The following is a 24,174-nucleotide window of genomic DNA, read 5'->3' on the forward strand; positions in this document are numbered from 1 at the left end:
TTGGAGTAGCATTGTGTTTTGCAGTAGAAAAAATATATGGCAGAGAATTGGTATAGTGCTTACTTTGCAATTGTGTATGTACAACTACAGCAAGACCAATAGTGTTTAGTAATACAAAAATGGTTAAATAGGCATACGCCACATTTCCACCTTTATTAAGAACACAAACATTGCATATTCCAGGAGCTAGAGACTGGGAATATATAAAAGAGCAAGTAAGGACAATCAATTGGCCTGCTCTTCAGATTGATTCTGTTACTACCAAAAGCTGATGACATATGTTTATGAAATGTAAACAAACAAATAGGCTTAGCTCATTTTACTTTAACCCTTTGAGCAACAGGTTCCCAATCATTGTTTTGTTACGTACGGCACACAGGAAGCCGGATCCTGGCATCGAATCCAAGCCGAGGAGCAACCGGGTGATGGAGATCATGTAATCCTTCACAAAGGACTGAACAGAGAGAGATAAGGAAGACCAGGTGAGAGAGCGGCAAAAGATTATATATACATATATATATATATATTTGCATGCATGTTGCTCCAAAAGACTCCCGAATCACGGGGGGTGGAGTGTGAAGCCGACAGAGCACACCAGCAATATGAACAACACCTTCAAACAAAATTACGCTCACTCCGGGCTGAATCTTGTGAGTTAAAACATTTAATTAGCAAACAATTCTTACACGTTTCAGCTGTCACGAGGCCTAGTCCACATAGCAAGATAGCGCGAACCCATACTACATATATTGTGCACAATAGAAAAAGAACTACGTGAGAATTACAACAAACAGGCACCATATTGGAATAGCACAATGCTACATATGAAATACAGGTGTATGTATCAACTACAAAGTCAAATACAAAATATCTTGCCATCATACATAAGTGCAAGGGCCTCAATATACCAAAATCAAAAAGGCCCTTGTGACTAAGGTGGGCAATGAAACCACAGACATGTTGGGAGTACATGCCATATTTGACACACAACTAAACCAAAGTCCTGGTACGTATATACCTCATTGAATACAGCCCAAGTGGCAAAGAATGCACAGGCCTCCTCATCCTATGTATAGAGGCATATAAAAGGTTAACGATCCATAATAATTACAGTGAATAGAAAGAAAGGACTAAATGAAAATACAACGAACGCCATCTTGAGATGGTGCAGTATTCCACATGAAATCTAAATGTGCATTTAGAGTCAGACAAATGCATGTATAAATAACTCTTATTATCACACAAACATGCGAGGACCTCGGTATTCCATAATTCAAAAGGCCTGATTTCTCCAGAGTGGCCCTCAAAACTCAAAAATTAAAAATATCACAGAATTGAGGCCCAAGTGGGCAAATTATACACAGATCTCCTCATAAAAAATATACTTGTACAAAAACAAAAAATAAACATTGATTAACATTCCCCAGTCACACACATCAAAACAAATCAAAGCTGGTTCAAGTATGACACCACAAATCATATCAGTGATACGTTATGCAGAACACCCATGTGTGTTCAGGAAGAAGGTATGTTATGCCGGGCTTCTCACTGATCAGACTACCAATGGTGGGGTCACTCTTTAAAAAGGTCCCAGTTCTTTCGAATCATCTTTTGTACTGCCAACATTTTAGAAGAGGAAAGTGGGAGACTAAAAAAAATAACCGGGAGAATGTATTTCTCCCATTGACTTTGATTAAACAAACTTTTAGAAATTGGGTTTCTGATTGGCAGCGTGTCCAAGCAGGAACCACAATCCTGGTCAGAGTAAGTGTAGTACAAACTAAACGTTTACTTGTGCTCACTCTCTGGTAGCTAGGCACAGAGAGGAGTCAGGCTAAACTAAAGAGGCAATGTGTAAAGTATTTGTGCACACACACACACACAGTAACACTGTGAAAACACCACAAAAGTACTCCACCAGTTTAGAAAAATAGCCAATATTTATCTGAGTAATACATAACCAAAACGACTAAAACATGCACAAGTCAAGATATGAATTTTTCAAGATTAAATCAAAATGCAGTGCTTAGAAATATCTCTAACTGGGGCTATCTTGTCGTGCTTGACTGGGACAAACCCAAAAGTTCAGTCCGACTGCGATGGACTGCGGGTCAGATATAGGAGTCACGCAGACCCTGCTGACAGTACCTTAGATCTGTCTGAAATCACAGACTATGGGAGGTGCAGAGCAGGTGAGGCGTCGAGGATGCAGGTGAGGCGTCTGTTCCTGAATGCGATGCAAGGTCGTTAAGACTAACGCTCGGGGACGATGCAGTTCGCATAGGAGGTGATGTGTCGGTTGCTAATGCGAGTCCTCGTTTCCTGAATGCGACACTGTGTCGATGATGCGTCGATGTTAAGAGCAAGATGTGTTGATTCTTTGGCATCGATGTCGAACTGCTGGGCTGCAGGCACTGCTTTGGTTGAAAGCCACTGCATAGGAGTCAGAATGGTTTGCCAGAGTTTGGTGAGGCTGTGTTCCAAACTCACTCAGTGGCGGTTCTTCGGAGGTGCTGCAGCAAAGTCGGGGCTGCGTTGTAAGTCGAGTTCGGCTTCGGTGCAGGCAGAGGTGATGCATTGATTTTGCAGGGAAGCGCTGGTTCTGAAATGACGCCTTGGTGTCGGTGATTTGGTTTCTTGGTTGCAGCACCAAAGCTCACTTCCAAGGGTTGATGACTGAATTTGGCACCACGTGGCAGAGCAGGACTCACGGCAGAGGAGCCCATGAGCTGGTAGCAAGATGCAGTTGAAGTCTTTGTACTACCTGAGACTTCAGCCACAGGAAGCAAGCCCTTGAACAACCTTTAGATGCAGGATGTAGATAGTAAAGTCCAGTCCTCTCACTCCCAAACAAGAAGCAGCAGGCTGCAAGCCAACACAGCAAATCAAGCAGCAAAGTGCCAGTCCCTCCTGGCAGTGCAACAGCTCTTCTTCCTGGCAGAATGTCCTCAGTCTAGAATTCTTCTGAGTATATGGTGTCAGGGGTCTGGTACTTATACCCATTTTGGCCTTTGAAGTAGGGAGACTTTAAAGAAAGGTCTTTGTAGTGCACAGGACCATGCCCTTCCTGTCCCTGGCTCCAGACACACTACAGGGACGGTAGGCAGATCTTTGTGTGAGGACAGGTACAGCCCTTTTCAGGTGCAAGTGTCAGCTCCTCCCACCAATGTAACTCAGGAAGGCTCATTAGCCTGGTGATGGGCCATCAGGATATGCACAGCACACCTCAATGCCCTTTGTGTGTGACTGTCTAGAGCAGAGGTCTTCAAACTTTTGTAGGTTGAGCCCCCCCAGCTGAATTTTTTTAGATGTTGGGCCCCCCACCACCTGACAAATTTCTGGAATCTGGTACACTACATAATCGACTGCTGTGTGCATATCATGGGCCATATTCGGCAAATAATGTTTAACACAATAAGAGTGTTTAGTAAACTGCAGGTTTGTGAATGGGTGTGGTGAAATGACAGAGGCTTATTACACAGCTCAAAACACAATTTTCCAAGATAAAATATGCACAAATTCTTTTTACTAGGATGCTTTGTTTTACACATGACCTAGATTAATAATAAAACCACCAACATAAATGTGTAGACCCGTTTTCATCTAAAATAAACTTTGTTATGGTTGTTGCATGAAACAAAAACATTTCTCTGCAAATAGTAATAGACTCTCTCACATCAATCACATTAAAAAGAAATGAAACAAAACAGTATTTTTAAAGAATCTGTTTAGGAATTATTCCAGGCCATCAGGGCAAAAACCGAGCTGCCTCTATCAAGGGAACCCCTGAAAGGCTGGATTGCAGTGCATGTAAAAATGTCCTTTTGTAATTTAGGACGAAAACCTTGATGGGGCACGACATGCCCATACTTGTGTACAGGGGCGCAATTAGACCTGAACTTGGGGGGGGGGGCTAACACTCCCATCCAGGGCTGGCCCTTGCACTGGACGCACATAGTGCAACGGTCTGTTTTGGCGCCCCTCCCCCATTTCCTCCTTCTACATGAATTTCCTCCCTACCACTCACCAACAATGCACCCCATCTCTCTATAGCACCTTTCTGGCAAACATCTCATTTTTTCATAGCGCTACTCATAGTTTACCCACACTCAGTTCTTTGATCTGCATGGTACACGTTCTTTGTAGCAGGCACATTAAACCTCTGTGTGGGTGTCAGGAGTACCCATGTGAGTGCACGTTGAGTGATGCGACAGTGTAAGTGTAGGGTGAGAGGAGTGACTGCAGGGTGAGTGAGGTGACCATATGAAGTTGGGTGCGGATGTAAGTGCAGAGTGGGACAAATGAATGTATGGTTAGTGATGGTCTTATTTGAGTGAGTATGCACATTGAGCAGTAAGGGGGACATGTGAGTGAAGTGTTTCATGAGTGCAGGGTGAGTAGTGCGCTTGTGTGACTGCAGGGTGAGGCACAGGGTGAACAGCACAAGTGTATTGTGAGTGCAGAGTGATCACTGTGAGTTCAGGGTGAGCGGGTGATCAGTGTGAGTGCCTGGTGATCAGTGTAAGTGCATTGTGATCATTGTGAGTGCAGAGTGATTACTGTGAGTGCAGGGTGAGCGGGTGAATGGTGTAAGTGCATGGTAATCAGAGTGAGTGTATGGTGATCATTGTGAGTGCATTGTGATCATTGTGAGTGCAGAGTGTTACTGTGAGTGCAGGGTGAGCGGGTGAATGGTGTGAGTGCATGGTAATCAGAGTGAGTGTATGGTGATCATTGTGAGTGCATTGTGATCATTGTGAGTGCAGAGTTATTACTGTGAGTGCAGGGTGAGCGGGTGAATGGTGTGAGTGCATGGTGATCAGTGTGAGTGCATTGTGATCACTGTGAGTGCAGGGTGATGAGTGTGAGTGCAGGGTGATGAGTGTGAGTGCAGGGTGATGAGTGTGAGTGCAGGGTGATGAGTGTGAGTGCATTGTAGTCGCTGTGAGTGCAGGGTGAGAGGGTGAATGGTGTGAGTGCATGGTGATTAGTGTGAGTGCATTGTGATCGCTGTGAGCGCATGGTGATCAGTGTGAGTGCATTGTGATCGCTGTGAGAGCAGAGTGAGAGGGTGAATGGTGTGAGTGCATGGTGATCACTGTGAGTGCAGGGTGAGCATTGAAGTGAAGGGCGAGAATGAGGAGTGAGTTGTCTGAATGCAGGGTGCATTCCCAGACACTTGAACTAACTCAGCATGTTATTGACGGCAGCGTAGGGTTTCAGATATGTTAAACTATTGCTATTATGGCATTAACCAGGGATCAGGGTGGAGGAAATAAATGTGCTGATCTTGCAACAAACTTCCAGTTTTATGGTTAGGGTTGCCAGCTCATTATTTTGATGGCCCAGTTGGTACAAAAATAAACAGTCACCTTAAGCTGTATTGTCAGCACTTGTCTGTGCATATTTTGAACAGCAAATATAAACAGTAGCACTTTTAACCCCTTCGCTGCTGCGGACATTCCGCTGCAGCGCTGGGGGGGGCAGGGGGGCAGCGCGGCGGGCCTGTGCTCATGACGGAGCCGCTCCGTCATGAGCCACAGTTGAGCTGTGCTCATGACGGAACGGTTCCGTCATGACTCCGCCCATTTGCGTTGTCGCCCCGCACAGGCGGGGAAACAGCGCCGCGCAGGCGGAGCGGCCGCCGACAGGATTGTCATGACGGAACGGTTCCGTCATGAGCACACGGCAACCGTGGCTCATGACGGAACGGTTCCGTCATGAGCAGGGAAGGGGTTAATTGTGTTCTAGGGCTGCCTGAATGGTCCATGACTGATAATAAAATGGAACAAAGACAGAAAAGTCACATTACAAATGTATACATACTTATTTATAAGCATATTTGGTGTCAAGACAAGCAATTTGCAGGCTGTTTAAAAAACACATGGCTGGCTGGCATTTTTCTTTTGGTAACTTGAAGCCCTGTGGGCGTTGGGGCGCCTGCCTGTGTAAATTTAAAAGAAACTTTGTCTCCTTTATACTAAGAGCTTCCTCCTAGGACGGGGTTAAACTGGTAGAGCTGAAATGCTTCAGCTGCTTTGGAAGGCAGGATGTCTCCTTTGCTAAAACTGAAAGCAAGGAAAGACTGTCATTTCAGCTGCAGTGGGAGGCAAGGAGTCTCCTCTGCTATGAAATCAAAAGCAAAGGAACAGGGACTGTCTGTTCGTTTGCTTTCATTTTTAGCAGAGGAGACCCTGCATCCAAGCTCTACCAATTAACCCCCTCCTGGGAAGGTGAACTGTTAGCTCTTTACATGACAAAAGCTCAAGTCTGTGCCTCATCTATTTCCCCTCCCTCCCCCCTCTAGCCCTCAGTTACCGGAGCTCGTCAATAAAGAAATTCCCAATTCAAATGGGTGAAGACTTGTGAGGCCTCGGGACAGTAAAAGACTCTGAAATGGAAGATCTTAGTGTGGAGTGCACGCCCCCCAGGAGATGGTGTCGCACCCCCCTGGGGGGGGGGGGCGCACCCGACAGATTGAAGAACTCTGGTCTAGAGTGAGTTCACAAAGCCTAGCTGTCATCCAACCCAGATATTTATTCTAGAGACAGGCAGAGGCACAGAATGGTTAAGTACGAAAATTCCAGCTTTCTAAAAGTAGCATTTTCAGACCTGTAATTTAAAAAAACAACTTCACTAGAAGATGTGTTTTTAAATTGTGAGTCCAGAGACACCAACCTCCAATTTTCTTTCTGCTCCCAATTGGAAGATACACTTGTAAGATGTTACAAGGTACCCCCAATGCTATCCTATGGGAGAGATAGGCCTTGCTGCAATGAAAAACTAATTTAGCGCTTTTTCACTACCAGGACATTTAAAACACCAAGTACGTGTCCTACATTTTTAATACAATGCGCCCTGCCCAAGGCGCTACCTAGGGACTACCTTAGAGGTGTGTTACATGTAATAAAAGGGAAGGTTTGTGCCTTGCAAGTAGGTGAACTTGCCATTTTAAAACTGCATACACATGCTCTGCAATGGCAGGTCTAGACAGGTTTTGAAGGGCTGCTTATGTGGGTGGCACAGTCAGTGCTGCAGGCCCACTAGTAGCATTTGATTTACAGAATGTGGACACTCACAGTGCACTGTACTAGGGAATTATTACTAAATCAATATGCCAATCATGGAGAAACCAATCATACCACGTTTTAGGGAAGAGAGAGCACATGCACTTTAGCACTGATTAGCAGTGGTAAAGTGCCCATAGTCCTAAAGCCAACACAAAGAAGGTCAGAAACATAGGCAGAGGAAGGCAAGAAGTTTGGGGATAACCTTACAAAAAAGTCCCGGTCTAACACAGACTAAGGAACAGCACCCCGAATATAGCTTTTACACACAACATGAGCAGAGAGACGATTGCATTTGTGGATGTGTTGGTAGAAATAAGAGACAACAGGATCCAGACTAGCCTCTTCAGGAAACCCACAGCAGTTAACAGCCTCCTTCATTTCCTCAGTGGCCACCCAGACGCCTTCAAACGGAGTGATCTGTTTGGGGAGCTACTGAGGGTGAGGAGAAACTGTAACACAATGGGGACATACTTGAAGGAGGAAAAGGCGATGATGTCCAGATTCAGAGAGAGAGGTTATCCACAATGGGTCCTCAATAAAGCTATCAAGAGCATCAAAGAAACAGATCATAATAAAATCTTATTTGATAACAAAAGAGACACGGAAGTAGGGGAAGATCTGACAACCACTCAAATGATTTCAACATTCAACAGTGAGTCTAAGGCAGTACAAAAGATGATTTGAAAGAACTGGGACATTTTACAGAGTGACCCCACCATAGGTAGTCTGATCAGTGACACAGCCAGTATGACATACCGCAAGGCATGTTCCCTTTAGAGGCTTTTTGGTACATAGTGATATTACTGGTAAGGATGGGAATAGATAGCAGATGCTGCAGGGCTTCTTCCATGTGGTCGATGTAAGGCCTGCACATACAGTAAGAGTAGAAGGGAACATGAAGTCACCTATGGCAAAAGTAAAAGGAACATAACACAGTTTCTGACATGTAGCTCGCAATTTGTCATCTACATACTAGAATGTCCACGTAGTAAAAGAAACATGGGTGATATGATCTATGCAGTTAAGAAACCTGTCTTGGAACACATGAGGGCAATTGACAACTGTGATCTTCTGTACCTTGTGGCAAGATATTTTAATGGAATGTACTTTAGTGATAGATCCAAAACTAACATACTTTGCAATAGAACACATACCAGTCAACAGGAGAGGAGGAAATAGAACACTGCTAATGAGATGGAAAGAATTTGAATAAATATTAGACCTTGTAATAAAAAGATTCAGAGGTTTAAACAGGAGGAAGAATTGAAAATACTTTTAGGTCTAGATTTATTGCCCATGTTTGTTTACACGATTTCCTTTTTTATGATGTGCTGTGAGCTTGCTTTTTTGTAATGTTAGATTTTAACCTGTACATATGTTATTTTATTTTTTATGAGGAAAGGAAAGGGATCCCCTCATGCTGAGATGGAACTGCCAACTGGGATTCCCATACACTTTTGTTTCTGGACACATGCGGGTGTTCTGCATGACGTATCACAGATAAGAACTGTGGCGTCATACTTGAGTCAGCTTTGATTTGTTTTGATATGGGAACTGGGAATGTTAATTATTTTTTTATTTTTGTACTGAATATATTTTACTTTTGAGAAATGTTTGCATGAGGAGACCCGTGTATACCTTGTCCGCTTGGGCTTCAATTCTGTGATTGTTTTAAGATTTTCATTCATAGCGGATCACTCTGGAGAAATCAGGCTTTTGATTTAAGGAATAGAGGCCCTTGCATGTATGTGTGATAAGTATATATACCTGCCTGTCTGAATTATTGTACACAGTAATCTGTATAAATCACCTTTATTAGATCTTGGCACACCTTTTTCTTGTTTTTAGCACACATGACCGAAATTCAATATTCTAAATGAAAATGAAATGTACTAGGAAGATTAGTAGCAATACAATTGATCATGCAATCTATAATGATTAATTAAAAAGAATGTATTTAAAAGTTACATACTATATTAACCAACAAAAGATACCATTGTACAAAACAGAGCAATTACTAAGCTACGTGAGACACGTCTTATTTTATCGAAAACTGTGAAAATGTAAACAAAAAAAACAAAAAACATTTAAGGACTGCACTTTATCACTTGTAAATAAGCAATTTTGCACTTTTTTCAATGTCTATGCATAGTCCGTCATGTCAGACGGGTTTAAAAGACCACAGCTGTATGACAAGGTCATGTGACTGAGACCCCGTGTGAGGTTGAAACGCGTCTGGTTTCTCTGCCAAATTAACAAACTTGAAGCATTCAAAACCGGAGTGGTTCCTTCCTTACCTCACTCTTTGGACAGGATTTTCTACAATATCGAGGGCGGCAGCGTCCGCCCGAAGGAGCACCGACCTGGTTGGAAGGACGTTTATTTAACTGCCAAAATCAATATTTGGACCCTGAAGCTGCCAGGCTTTTTCGAACGCCCGTCAGCGTTGTGGAGTAACCAAATGGCTTGTCAACCAAAAATGAGGACATAAGAAAATCTAAATCGGAGAAGCGGGAGAAGCGTATCCACAGCCTCGCCGTGTCAAGCCTCAACAAAGAAACATCGGAGGAATCCGCGACCGCACTGAATTGTGATAGGTACGTGTTGAAATCTCCGAGCACGAGTTGGGGAAAGAGAACAGACCCAAGCACGGTCTGAAACGACCGAGCACAAAGAAATCTATCAGGAGAGAAACTTGGCCATCTCCAATCCATTTGTGTAGGGGTTCCTGACTATCTGGAATGAGACAATACGCTTTGGAATGCTGGTAATTAACTTTTATTCACCCGAGCGCCGGGCACACATCCAAACGCCGCTCTGCCTCGCGGCTATCTGGCGCAAAGCCGTGCCTCTACCCGGCATGCCCCGGGGCGCACTCGGAACACTAGAGCGCGACGCTACATATCTCCCCCCTTTACCCCTATCAACAACAGGGCCACTAACTGGCCTCAACTTTTACAGTCTTACTTCCTTCGTGTGTCAAAGTCCTCAAACCTTCTTGGCATCTTGATCACTCTGCCCGATCTCGTACAGTTCTGTTCTTGCACCTGAGCTGATCCTTGGCCCCCGGTCGGGAGTCCTTCGCCTGCTCCCAACTCTCTTCGTAACTCTCTTTCCTTTGCTTTGCCCCCCACGTTCATGGGGTTACTTTGTCTGGTCGTTTCTCCTTCTCTACTCCCACCTGAGGCACTCTGATCTTCCCTGCTTCTCTTTGGAGTGGTCGCCCCTTGCTCTCTGTTCTCCAGACCTCCCTCTGTCTCGGGCTCACTTCCTTCTTCAGCAATCGGTAACCTTCTGTCCTCCGGATCTTCCCACTTCATGATTTTATTGCACTTCACCATCCTGTCTTGCGACCATATCTTCCCTTCACTCAACAGAGCCGACCTGGTGTAGGGTTCTACCACCTGCAATGGTGGGCTGAATTTACTGTCTCCTTTCCTCCTCAGCGTAGCGTAGCTTGTCTCTAGGGTCACTTCCTTGACGTTGCGTCGTTTGTTATAGTGCGCCTTGTCCAGGTTGCGCCTTACCACTGCTGGTGACCATCTGCTTTGCACCAGTAGTTGTTTCCACGCTAAGTTGTCCTTCGTGAAAGGGTCTCGCCCCTGTAGGATTTTGAACGGACTGTAACCGGTGTTGGTCGGGGTGATGCGATAAGCCCACAGCATGCGTTGGAGCTCCTTTTCCCAGTTGAGTCCGGCGCTTATCGCTGCTTGTACCGACCCCATAATTACCCGATTAAACCTTTCTGGTAGTCCGTTCCCTGCTGGGTGGTAGATCGGCGTGCGTTTGACCTCTATTCCATTCCTGTTCATGAATGCGTTCCATCTCACTGATACAAATTGTGGGCCGTTGTCGCAGGTTATCACCTTTGGAATTCCTTCCTTCAGAAATGTGGTCGTGAGGAAAGCTAACACTTCCTCGGTGTCTGCCGTTTCACATACTTCCGCCTCCGGCCATTTAGAGTATCTGTCCACTAGCACTATGGCGTATTTGGACACCCCTTCTGCATTCAGGATAGGACCCAGTATGTCCACGGAAAGCATTTCCCACGGGCTAGACAGACCAGTGAATTTCCCCAGTGGTGGGCGTTATTATACTTGTGTTTTGTCGCCCTGCTACACTGTTCGCACATTCTAACATGTCTCTCCAGTTGCCCGTCCATTGCTGGCCACCAGTATGCCTGTTTCGCTCTCGCCTTGGTCTTCATGACCCCAAGATGTCCTTCATGTAGAATGGTTAGGAGATGGCTCACCACGGATTGCGGTGGGACTACTTTATCCCCTCTCAGTAGGAACACAGGATTGTCCCCAATGGATAATTCCTCCCGGACTTCCCAGTATTTCCTCAGCTCGCTGTTTAGGTGTTTGTCTGGCCATCCTTGGGTTACGTAGCCTTTCACTGCTCCTAAGGTCTCGTCAGATGCGTACGCTTCTTCCCACTCTTGTGCGCTGTCCGCTCCTTCATGGTCTTGGGTGATTGCCACCATGTATTCCTCCCATTCTGAGGACTCTTGGTCTTCTGCTGGCTTCATTGCGGCTGCTCTGCTCAAAAAGTCTGCTACCTTGTTCTTAGATCCCGGGATGTACTCCACGTCGTACACATAATCCAACAGTCTCAGGGTCATCTTCGCTATACGGGGGGTTGCATGCGCATGTCTGCTTGAGGTCAGGACTTTCACCAGTGGTTTGTGGTCGGTGCGGAGCAGAAACTGCGAGCCCCACAGAAACTGTCTGAACCGTTCCATGGCCCAGACGGTTGCCAGCATCTCTTTCTCTATTACACTGAATTTTTCTTCGTTGGCCGCTAAGGATCGCGAGGCAAAACTGACCGTGGTGATGTCTCCGTTTCGTGATCTTTGCATTAACACCGCCCCCAGGCCCTTGTCACTGGCGTCGGTGGTTAGTATGGATAAGGCTTCTTGGTCAAACCCCTCCAGGGGAATGGCTGTACAGATGTCGTGTTTTATTTTTCTGAATTCTTCTTGCTCCTCCTTGTGTCCACTTAAAGGCGTTCTTTTCTTTCAGGAGCTGCCTCAAGTGGTGCGTTTTGGTTGCGAAGTGAGGGACAAACTTACTGTAGAACTCCGCCATGCCTAGGAAAGATCGAACATCTTCCTTTCTTTTTGGTGTAGGTGCTTCTTTGATGGCAGCAATGTTCGCTCGCTTTGGTTCTATTCCCACTGATTTCGTGGCCCAGGTATGTCACCGATCCCACTCCAAATCTACACTTGTCCCATTCAGCTGTGAGTCCATTTTGAGCTAGTATTGCCAATACTGTGTGTAGTTTCTCTTCGTGGTCTTCCTTTGATTTCCCCATGACGAGAATGTCGTCTTGGAAGTACTGAACTCCTTCCACCTTCTGGAACAGCCGATGCATGAGTTTTTGGAATACAGCGGCCGCTGAAGCTAGGCCAAATGGCATCCGGAGGAACTTGTAACAGCCAAACGGCGTGATGAATGACGTCAGGTGGTTGCATGTGTCATGCAGCGCAATTTGGTGGTACGCCGAGGTGAGATCTATTGTTGAGAACCAATTGAACCCCTTTGGTTTTCGCCAACATCTCGTTTATGCGGGGTAGCGGGAACTTGTCCACCAAGATGTTCTTGTTGCGTTCTCTCAAGTCCACACACAGACGTACCTTCCCATTTGGTTTCTGGGCGACCACCCGTGGTTCGAGCCATTCCGTGCTCTCAATCGCTTCTATGACTCAGTTTCTCTCCAGTCGTTGCAATTCTTCTTGGACTGCCTCTCTGCTTCTGAAGGGGATGTTGCGAGCTTTGTGGCTTACTGGCTTTGCCCCAGCCTCGAGGCGGATCCTGTGCGTGAATTTTGTCATCCGTCCTATTGTTCCCTCGAATACTTCTGGGTATTCCGTCTTCCATCTGCTTTCGTCGTGCGCTTGTTTTGCATCAATCATCAACACTTGCGTGGTCCCGCCGATGTTGAGTTGTATCCCTAAGTTTCCTTGGTCCATCCATCCTAGGACGGAAGGTCCTTTCTCCGCCACGTACAGTTTCCCCTCCGCTCTTCGTCCTTTGAACTCAAATCGTAGCCACCGGTACCCCACCATGGGTATGGGTTCTCCTGTGAACGTGACTGGGTGGATGTCTGTGGGTAGTAGCTCCTCCCCTACTCTGGGCTTGAACTGGTTTTCCCATACGGTCCATTGAATAATGGTGTATGGGGAGCCGGAATCTGCCACCATGTCCACTTGTACACCACCGATCTCCAACTGTAACGCTGGATTCTTGGATTGCGTGCAATTTACTCCCAACACCTGGTCATCGATGCACAGGACTTCATCTTCTTCGTTTCCCTCTTCCTGGGTTTCATCCTCGCCCTCTGCTTCCTGGACGACGTACTTCACTTCCGTCCTGCTGAGCTTGCGCTGGCACACTTTCTCGTAGTGCCCCATTATTCCACAGTAGGAGCATTTGGCTCGGAATGCAGGGCATGCTTTATCATTGCTATTATGTGTTTGGCTGCCGCATCTGTAGCACGTGTTTGCGCTCTCTCCTTGTGGTCTCTGGGTTGTCGTGGCCTTCCGAGGGTATTTTCTCTGGTACCTTGTGTTAGTCGGCACGTGCTGCCTTGGAGTTTCTGGTCTGCTTTTGTCTGATATCCTACACACCGGCGTTCTGTCGCCACTCTTTTTTTTCGCCACTTCTGCGCACCTTTTTGATAGTTCTGCCTTTTTCATCAGCGCTACCACCTCCTTCAGCGGGGCGTCACCGTTGACCCACAGCTTCTCCTGTATGGCCGTATTGGCCGTGTGCATTATGATATGGTCTCTGATGAGTTCATCATGAAGGGTGCCGAATCTGCACGTCACCGCCAACTTCCGTAAGGCTGATACGTACTCGTCTATCGACTCACCACTGCTTTGTTTTCTTTGGAAGAAGTTGCACCTATCTATGGCCGTGCACACCACTGGGCGGTAGTAAGAGTCTAGATCTTCCAGCGCGTGTTGGAACACTTCCGTGTCGGCTGCGGGTCTGGTCTTCTTCACTAGGCTGTCGTACACCCTGATGCACTTCGGGCCTAGGTTGTGTAGTAGTATTTTCTTTTTCCTTGAACTGGAGAGCTCTCCTTCGCCTTTTTCTTCTAAGGCCTCAAGATAGTTTAAGAAATACCGCTTCCAATCTTCCCAGGGCATCGCCGGTTCACCTCTCTTTGGTAGGAAGGGGACCAGGTTGGTGAGGGACGTCGCCTGTGCACACATCCTGCCCCTGTCGCGTTGGACCGAGCTATGTTCGTCGTCTGTCTCTGGTGGGCTCCCTGGTGCCTGCCTCTCGCCTGATCTGCCAGGTCGTGTGGGTGAAAGGCTTCCTTGCCCTCCTCGCAATGACACTGGGGTCGCCAGTTCTGTTGCTCCCTTTTAGCTTGCTGGCCGCCAGGTTACTTTCCTCTGGCGCGCTCCCGGTCGCTCTGTTCCGGACTGCTGCGCCCCCTGCTCCCACGTGCCGTTTCGCGGGCACTTCTGTGCGTCTTGTCCTTGGTTTAGCGGAAGGGTGCTCTTTCCGGGTGTTGCACGTTATGGGGCGTCCTGCCTCTCTTATGGTGGTGCCTGGGACCCTTCCCTCCTGGCTTAGTACATTTAGCGTCTACGTGGACTCCGGCGTGCCTCTCACCTCTGTGGAGTCCCTGGCCGCGCTTGCTGGTGCTCCTCGTGCTCACCCGTGGGTTGAAGGTGGTGCTGGGGAACTGCGCTGGACCTCTCTGCTCGGTCTATGTGCACGTGGTGGGGGTGCACCGCTGCCATGCTCGGGTGTAGTCAGGTCCTGGGTGTTTAGGGTTCTTGTTGTTCTTATTCCCTTCTCTGTGGAGTTATCCCATCCTCGTCGCCATTTTGTAGGGGTTCCTGACTTTTCCGGAATGAGACAATACGCTTTGGAATGCTGGTAATTAACTTTTATAAACCCGAGCGCCGGTCATACATCCAAACGCCGCTCTGCCTCGCGGCTATCTGGCGCGAAGCAGCGCCTCTTCCCGGCATGCCCCGGGGCGCGCTCGGAACACTAGAGCGCGACGCTACAATATGCCCCACCGCTTGCTGTAAATAGCACATTCAACTGTTTCCATCCCCAGCTTTAATAATCCCACACACTAAGGTACGCTAGTGAGCACTGTGCCGAGCACGGTTGAGTGCTTCTACAGCAATATCTTATGAAACAACATGGCAGATGAATTCTTAAAGGGCCGGGAGGCCTCAGCTACCCTAATATTCAAAAAAACGTTATCCAATGCAGCGGACAATGTGACAAACAGCTCACCAACTAACAATTCTGCAACAACGATGATTAAACAAAAAAGCCTAATCGTGGAAAGACTGAGGAAAAAAATAAGTGAGCAGGGGGGAGGTGACATCACTGAAAAATTATTTGGAAGTTAACCGCATTCCATGCGGTCTAAGGATTTTTATAATCCCAACCTTATCCAGCCTCAAACCCCAAGTATTAAAAGAATGGATAGAGAATACAAACGCTAGTTCCAAAACAACCCTACAAATCCCAAAACGCATAGGAGGAACACGCAGAACTCATGGTGCAAATAGATGGCATTATTGATGAACTCAAAAAAGAAAGCGACCAGGAAGAAGTCAAAAAAGCAATGCAGGCAGTAAATGAAAGAATAAAGAAACATGAGAAAGAGATAACTGAATGAAAAAAGAAAGAAAATTCAAACGCGATGAACGAGATTATAATATGGGAAGGATTTGAACTTTCGCCAGAAAATCTGACAAAGACCGAAATGACCTTGCAAAAGAGAAATCCCTAGGACTAGTAGACAAAGAAAGATGGGAATCGGGCATAGATCTCAGTTCAGACCAAGAATCTCATGACAATGTCCCAGCTCCACATACTGAAAAGATGTAGTTTTCCCGAGAAGTTTCACCTCATACAGAGAGACAACGAACACTCTTTCCAAGGCAAACAAAGAGGAAGGGACAGAGGCGCAAAAGAAGGCGAGAACGAAGAAAGAAGCAACAAGCCTGGTGTGGGAACAAGCGGCCAGATGACCAAGCAGAAACCATGGAGAACGAAAACAAACAGCTTACGGTAATCAACCTACCGGATAGAGATTACCCCCATTGAAGAACAAGTATTGAAATTAGGTTTAACCTTTTGTCCTGAAACCAAACTTGATGATGCACAAACACGTTGATTTGTATAAATTTGTACGCAAATTGAAATTATATAAAGTACACACACTTCAACAGAAAAACACACAACATGCAATGTCAACTGACCGGAATACACCTAGATCAACACTTGCCATAGCAAATATCAATACCTTACACACGCTCCTTAAAATGGGTGAACCAATAGAGATGGATACACAGAGTTTGGGCAGGAACCCCTTTGACAACCAAACTCGCAGTGAGATACCTACCCTGTTTGGAATTGACACCAGGGAGGCGGGAGATACTAAATTTATGGCACCCTCCAAATATGTTCCCCAAATAGCGAAAGACAATATAGATATATTCAACGATCTAGTAACACAAGACATACTCCCCCTGTCACAACAACCATGCAAGAGGAGGAACCTTTTCAAAGAACAATGGGAAGCAGTAACTACCTTACAAAAAGATGACAATGTAATTATCAAACCTTCCGATAAAGGAGGTAACATTGTTCTTTGGCCAAGGGACAACTATATCAGGGAGGCGCTTTGCCAATTGAAGACAAAACCTGTTATGCAAGAGTAGATCCAACATTCACGAAGACACTACAAGAGATACACAAACATGCTGCGTAACTGGCATGATCAACGCTTACTTAATTGGGATGAGTTCCAGTTTCTCAAAAATGAGACACCAGTAATTCCCACATTCTATCTTCTACCAAAGATCGATTAAAAACCCCACAGAACCACCAGGGCGTCCTATTGTGTCTTTGCAGGAGAGTAGGATCTGCACTTATGTTGCCCCCACTTTTTTTCTGATGTATATACTGGTTTCTGGCTATAGTCTGGCTGGTTCCCTGCTAATCAGGGCCCCAGCCTCTCTGTTCTCTCTAAACAACTTGGAGTGCATATTAGGGCTGAAGCATGTATTATGCCACCCCTGGGAAGCAGACTAAATCTGACACCACAGGCCTACTACTGCAGCCTGGGTGAGGTAGTGTTAGCACTCCTCACTGAGGTATAGGTTCCCTATATCTCACCATACACACACTTATAAACCTATCAGTCACCCCTAAGGCGGGCCCTATCAATCCTGAGGGCAGGGTGCTTGGTTTACAATGTGAGGGTGTGCCTCTGCATGAGCAGGGTCCCTCTGCAGCTGGCAGAGTCTATTCTCTGTGGCTGTTAGTGGATGTGGTTAAACCATATACTCTTAAGTGCATTATAGCCTACCGGTAAATGCTAACTTTGGAATGACTGCATCAAAACATGTGTTTGGTGTCAAACAACTTGGAATCATACCCCCACACCAGTAACTGGTGTGGGAGTATGATCCCACCCTTCTAGAGGGATAGACATGTACCTACAGTGGAAACACAGTAGAATCCTGAAAAGCCCTGGCATCACAAAATGGATGCCACCAGCACAGACACTGGGCTGCCCTCCTGCTGCTGACAAACTCGCAGTGGAGGAGGCCCAACAATAGGCATCCTGTCACAGGGAGGTGTAACCACCTTCCAGACAGGATTTAGTGTATTGGGGCTGGGTGGGTGCACTCCTAGAGTGCTTTGAAGTCCTGCACTGGGGGAGCAGTAGGCTCCTCTGTGCATATGCCAGCTCAAACCGGTTTAGGGGCTACCAGCCCCTGCTCTGGCGCGAAACTGGACAAAGGGAAGTGGGTGTAACCACCCACTCCCCTGACCCTCCCATAGGAGTGGTCATAGAGCTAGTCCCTCCCTTTCCTTAAGTATAAGATAGGGAACCCTTGCCATTGCAAGTTAGATATCCTTGGACGACGCTTTACAAGAAGAATCCTGGCCCTTCGACGTTCCACTACCTTTGGAGTGACTCCCCTGCTTGGCAGGCACCAAAAACTTGAATCAACAGTCGCAAATTTTCCTGCTCCCGCCCGACCGGAAGTGGATTTCCTGACTTCTCGACGGCCATTGTGAGTCCCCAACAAAGCTGAGGCAAGTGGATCCCACGAGTGAAGAGGAACAGCAATACCCGGGTACCATGCACTATTGTGGAGTGCAACCCCTTCACGACGTTCTATGAACTTGTGCATTGGACCACGTGTGGCCCAAGCCTCCAGCAGGATTTCCACTGAAAATCAGAGGCCTACCTCGTCCCGAGTGACCGTGGGCTCCTGTGAAGAGAATCCTCACCAGGAGTCTTCGCGATCCCTTGCCCGTTGGCTTGTGGGTCCCCTGAAGACTTTTCATCAAACCAAAGGGCTCCCCTGGTTGCTCCAGGCCTGCCCTGACTTACCCTTGCTGGGTGAGTCCCTCAGACCTTGCTGGTCTGCACCGCTGACTTTCTTAGTTTTCCACGAGACTTGCTGTTGCCAAGGCTTGTTGGCTCCAATCCGGTTGCCGACACCTCAGTAAGCTGCAGACTTCGTGGGACACTCTGAATCCAGCTCCTGGTCATCGTCGATGCCTCTTGGACCTCGTGGCTGAAGAGTCAAAACACCCTTGATCACCTGAAATCACCCAACGACTGTGGGCATCCATCTTCCTGGGCCCGGGTCACTGGCAAGTGACTTTGAACACTGTCTCCTCTGCTTTCAGGTCTTTCTACTTCTGAATCCAACCTTGGATTCCACCGGTCTTCGCAAGCAGCAAATCTTCTTCAGTTTCCATTGAAAACGACGACGCGACCCGACATCAAAAGACACCTATGCACCCGCCTTCCCTGGGTGAGGTAACTCGTGCACTCTGGTGCTCCTGTGCGTGTTGGCCCTCAAATTACTTACCTTGTAAGTGGCTTGCTTGTATACTCTTCCGAAGTACCCTAAAACTTTAAAAAACCAACCGCGTCTTGCTCCACTGAAATCAATAGGGAACCCGCGGCTGTGTTCTCCCACTGCACGCGTCTCCCGTTGGTCCTTTACTTACCTGCCTTGGGTGGATTAGGGAGGCCCCAGCGATTCTACAGGGCCTAGGCCTTGTCCCCTTGCAAGTCGACATTCCTAAACCTCTCTTTTTAGTATATGGTCTGGTACGCCCCTAGGGCCCCAGCCATATTTGTGCTTAACTTATTGTGAAACGTTGATATTTGCATATGTTCTTGACTTCTAATCTCACAAAGAGATTAGTAGAGTGTGTCTAGTAATAAATACATATATATTTGATATATATACCCGTGTGGTGTCCTTTCATTTGGTAATTCAAGAGATTATAAGGTAAAACAAGCTGCTTTACATTCCTCTGAGACTTAGCCTGAAGGCTGCTCTCCACAGCTACCACTAGGATAGCTTTCTTTAAAAGGTGGTTGTTAGACCTGTCAGCCCTTTGGGTGGTCCCTCCTCATCATTATTTATTTTGTCCCACTTTTGCCTCAAACCCTGTTAGAATTTTTCCTTTTCGGGAACCACCAGACTTTTTAGTGTTGCTGCAGATTCAGGGAGCCATTTTATCTACCCCTGGAACTTCTGTCTGAGGGCCTGGAGCACAAAATGGTGGCCACCTGTGACATCACCAGCACCCACTGGAACCTACTAGAACCTTCTGCAACATTCTGGAGCCCTGTGACAGTTGGAGGCGGTTTAGAATGTTGGGAAGCTAAGACAGAGAGTTGGCAGTTGGAGCTGGCAGTTGGCACCTGACTGGTGAAGAGAGAGCAGCAGAAACCTGAAGGAGGAAGGAGTGAGGCAGCAGGGGTGGAAACTTGTGCCTGGAGTGGGGTCCATAAACCCACCCTTGATACTAGTCCCTACTGACTGAGCCCAGCCTGGAGCCCTGTGTGGGAAGAAGCAAGAAAAACCATCTTAAGGACCTGGACAGCAGGAACAGGCCTTAGAAGCAAAGAACAGCAAAGTCCTGACCTGATTATTGGTTTTCCTGGAGTCCGACGTCGAGAAGCCTAGAGACCCGGAGCCCGAGGTGGAGAAGCGGCGCTGACTGGAAAAGCAGACGTCGTACCCGGAGCCGCCAGAGGTCGAGAGAGGGCGCCGACGGAGGTCGTAGAGAGTACCAGAGGTCGAGGAGGAAGTCACCCGAGGTCGAGTGAGCGGCGTCGACGGGGGAGTGAAGTCCGCCCTCCGGAGTCGCCGGAGACCGAGGTGAAGCGTGCCGGAGGTCGGGAGTGGAGGTCGCACTCCGGAGTCGCCGGAACCTGAGGAGAGGAGCACCGGAGGTCGGGAGTGGGGATCGCACTGCGGAGCCGCCGGAAGTCGACATCGAGCCAAGGCCGGCCGACGTCATCGAACCTGAGGTCGCCATCGGACCGGAGCCGCCCGAAGTCGACATCAAGCCAAGACTGCCCGACGTCATCGAATCGGAGGTCGAGATCGAGCCGAGGCCGCCGACATCGATCCGGAACCGCCTACCGGCGTCGTCAAGAACTGACATTGTGCCGAGGCCGCCGACATCGAACCGGAACCGCCTCACGGCGTCGACACGACTCCAGCGGCGTCGGAGTTTCAGAAAAAGGGCAGTAAGTGGAATAGAGGGCGCCTAAGGCCCTGCGGAATCCTAAGAGACTACTCTAGGGGTTAGAGAGGTGCTGGAACCAGCTTGATTGTGCCGGGGGTGAGCTGAGACTAATTCAGAGGGGTTGTGTAGAGTGAGAGAGCCAGGTCTCTAGTATTCCCCCCTTGATCTACCTCAGTTTAGGCCTCAGCCTTGTCCAAGCCAGGGAGCAGACACCCTCAAGCCATCCACCTAACCACAAGCTGTGCCTGGGCCAAATCAGCCCATAGTAATCTCAAATGTGATCTGATTCTATAAGTGTCACTGTCAGCTTTTAATTATTTATTGAGAGCACTGTATTTATTGTATTTAACTTATTTATTGCTTCACTGTATTTATTGTTCCACAGTATTTATTGTCGCACAATATTTATTGGTTTGCAGTATTTATTGCCTCAGAATATTTAATTGCCTGTATGTATTGCACTTATATTTATGCCTTAATTATTTATGATCACCCCTATTTAGTGAATCATTAAGACAGTATTTATTTGACCTGCACTATTTAAAAAGCCTTGTATATTGTGATTGTGTTATTATTTATTTAATCAGCAACTAAGAGAAAAAGAAGATAAACAGAGATATTTTCATAATTTTTACGGTGTAGAGTCGTTTTTGGAACGGATGCACGCATGGTTATTGTATGGGTATGACGTATGCTTAGCACGGTGCCTGATTCCTGACCACTCGAGCCAAGCTACCACTGTGTATGTCTGGAGAGACCCCGTTACCACCATCCTTTCCGGTGCGGGAGTGGAGTATTTCCAACAGTGGTCTTAAACCTATCTACCATAAGAGTCAAATTGTACTGGTGCAAGGTGTCCACTTTAACTAGTGACCAGCATATGCCAGGCCAACTTCTCACAGTCTTCTAAACAGAGCATTTTTGAAAACACATCTGTATATGTTGATCATTTCTTGTTTCCTTTTGTTAAAACACTGAACTCATATGTCAGCGATACAAAGGATTTTTTGCAGAAAATTGAAAATGTGTTTTGGGGCGACAACTCATGGCTGGTAACATTAGACGTGGAAAGCCTGTACACCAGCATCAGACACTACGATGGCTTGATGGCGTGCAAACACTTTTTGCAAACCAGAAGCATTCATCATTTATAAACAGGTACAGGGAACTTAAATGATTACTTGCATCGCCCCCAGCTACGCCAATCTGTTGGTAGGCTGGTGGGAGAAGCAAGTACTCTGGAACAACGAACTTGAAAAATTGACCCAGTATGTCAGTGTATGGCTAAGATATATTGAGGACATTTTCTTTGTATGGGAGGGTGAAGAAAAAGATTTGGATTAATTTTTTCCAAAAACTCATTGAGAACAAACTCAACCTTAAGTTTACCATCCAAAAAAGCAAGAGTAGCATAGTGTTCCTTGATCTAAAACTTAATACTAGAGATGACATCCTAACATCGGAATTACACAGAAAAACAACTGCAGGGAATTCCATTCTGCATGCCGCAAGTTGCCATCCACCTAATCTTAAATGGAGTATCTCTTTCAGTGAGTTTCTTAGGGCAAGAAGGAACTGCAGCTCTGATGAATCTTATGAGAGGACTAAAACAAATATGATTGAGACACTCAGCGATAGAAACTATTCCACCAAAGCACTACATAAGGCAGAACAGAAAGTCTCACAGATTAGTAAAGCTCAAGCCCTGTTTAAACCATCAAGAAAAAACACTAAAAATGGGCAAGGGAAAAACTCCATCAGATTCATTAAAAAGTACAACAGCCAAGCAGGTAACTTAAAGAGAATACTGAAACAAAGATGGGATGTCTTAAAACAGGATCGCATCCTGAAAGCTGTAGTAGGTCAGGCTCCCTCCATCACTCTTCAGAAGAATGTCTCCATAAAGACATCCTTGTCCAAAGCCACCTGGCACCACAAAAGACAAATTGGCTAGGACAAAGCAAAGGGTTCTACACCTGCGGACGTTGCAAAGCATGCAAACATGGTAGCAACGTCAAAGAGGCAACATTGGCACGTACAAACCAGAAGTGGCTAATCCCTAAGTTAATTAACTGCAACACTGATTTTGTAGTCTACGCTATCATTTGTCCTTATGACAAGCGGTACATTGGGTCAACCACTTTCCCTGTGAAAAACACATGCTTGAGCATTTTAGGGCAATCCCCAACAATAATCGGACTTACAGTACAGCTAAACAATTCCAAGAAAGGCACCAAAGTGACTGGACCAAAGCCACATATTTTGGCTTGGACACAGTACTTATACATCCCTGGGGTGGTGAGAGAGAATCCGCTCTCAGGAAGAGTCAGTGTTCATTCTGAAGGCAGGCTCGGTCTTCCCTGAAGGGACAAATAATGATGAGGAACTGCATGCACATTTAGCACACTGAAACAGATCATTCTTGAGGTAGCCGCCCAGCCCAACAGATCAGCTTCTGGTCTCTTTTTTAGCAAAAATTCTCATGTAACCAAAGCTCAATTGTGCACTATTTACAAACATCACCCCTTTAACCTAAACCCTCTTTTTCTAACAAATGTTATGGTTGGTGTGCCTCATTGTGTATCTTTTTACAAATGATGAATTGATTTATGGTTGCAAAAAAAGTTTTTTTCTGTTTTTTTTCTTTCATGCAGGCTACTCCTAAATGGCATGGATTGATAATGGATTATGTCACCTTAAATATACGAGCACCGGAGAACGAAGATGTTACTTGGTAACGGTCGTCACACCTTGATCAAATCGGAATCTTTGTTTGATAAATCAATCAACGCTGGTACTATACCATAATGCCTCTGATTTATTGTACTTTATTGTATAGTGAGATAAAAATAATGTATTTTCAAGCAAAGTCCAAGCACGACTGTGATTCCACTATGTCAACATTATATTTGTCTCATAATCAAAATCATGGCCAAAAGAACAAGTTACTTACCTTCGTCACCGGCTCCATAAGAAGACCTAGTCGGCGTGATGACGTCAGTTCCGCCCCTTTTTTCCGTGCCTTCGAGGCACACGGAATGGACTGACAGCAATATGTATACACAGTACACAATATGCATATCAACACACTCAGTGTGGAAAATAAATAACAAAGCACAAGAAATAACATAATGCCTTTGACAGTGATAAACACATTTGAAACCCATCAATAGAATTACAGGCATAGAAATACCGGTATAGAAGGATGGACAACGGGGAGGCGGGTGGGTCAGTGAGGAATCCACAGGCAGATACTGTATCCACCAGAAAAAGCGTTACCGAAGGTAAGTAACTTGTTCTTCTGATGGATACATCTGCCAGTGGATTCCTCACCTTGTGAATAGATTCCACAGCAGTCCCCACTCCCGGAGGAGGGTGTCCACCCTTCTATACCAGAAAATCCTGAAGGACGGAACGAGCAAAATGTCCGTCCCTCCTCACCTCGGTGTCTAAGCAATAATGCTGTGCGAAGGTGTGGAGGGAGGCCCAAGTTGCCGCCCTACAAATGTCCTCCACCGGAACACCTCTAGCTAAGG

The 24,174-nt window shown here is 46.6% G+C and overlaps 1 protein-coding gene across 1 annotated transcript in view; it reads right to left on the minus strand.

The window, feature by feature from the left end:
• The window catches only part of LOC146833056 (potassium channel subfamily T member 2-like), a 783,113-nt gene that overhangs the window by 106,670 nt on the left and 652,269 nt on the right, over nt 1-24,174 (minus strand). The window contains exon 26 of the mRNA XM_085599884.1: nt 371-454. Coding sequence (XP_085456010.1) covers nt 371-454 — 84 coding nt within the window. The remainder of the gene's footprint in view (nt 1-370; nt 455-24,174) is intronic.

The sequence above is a fragment of the Triturus cristatus genome, chromosome 4_2 (assembly GCF_964204655.1).
Source record: "Triturus cristatus chromosome 4_2, aTriCri1.1, whole genome shotgun sequence".
NCBI lineage: Eukaryota > Metazoa > Chordata > Amphibia > Caudata > Salamandridae > Triturus > Triturus cristatus.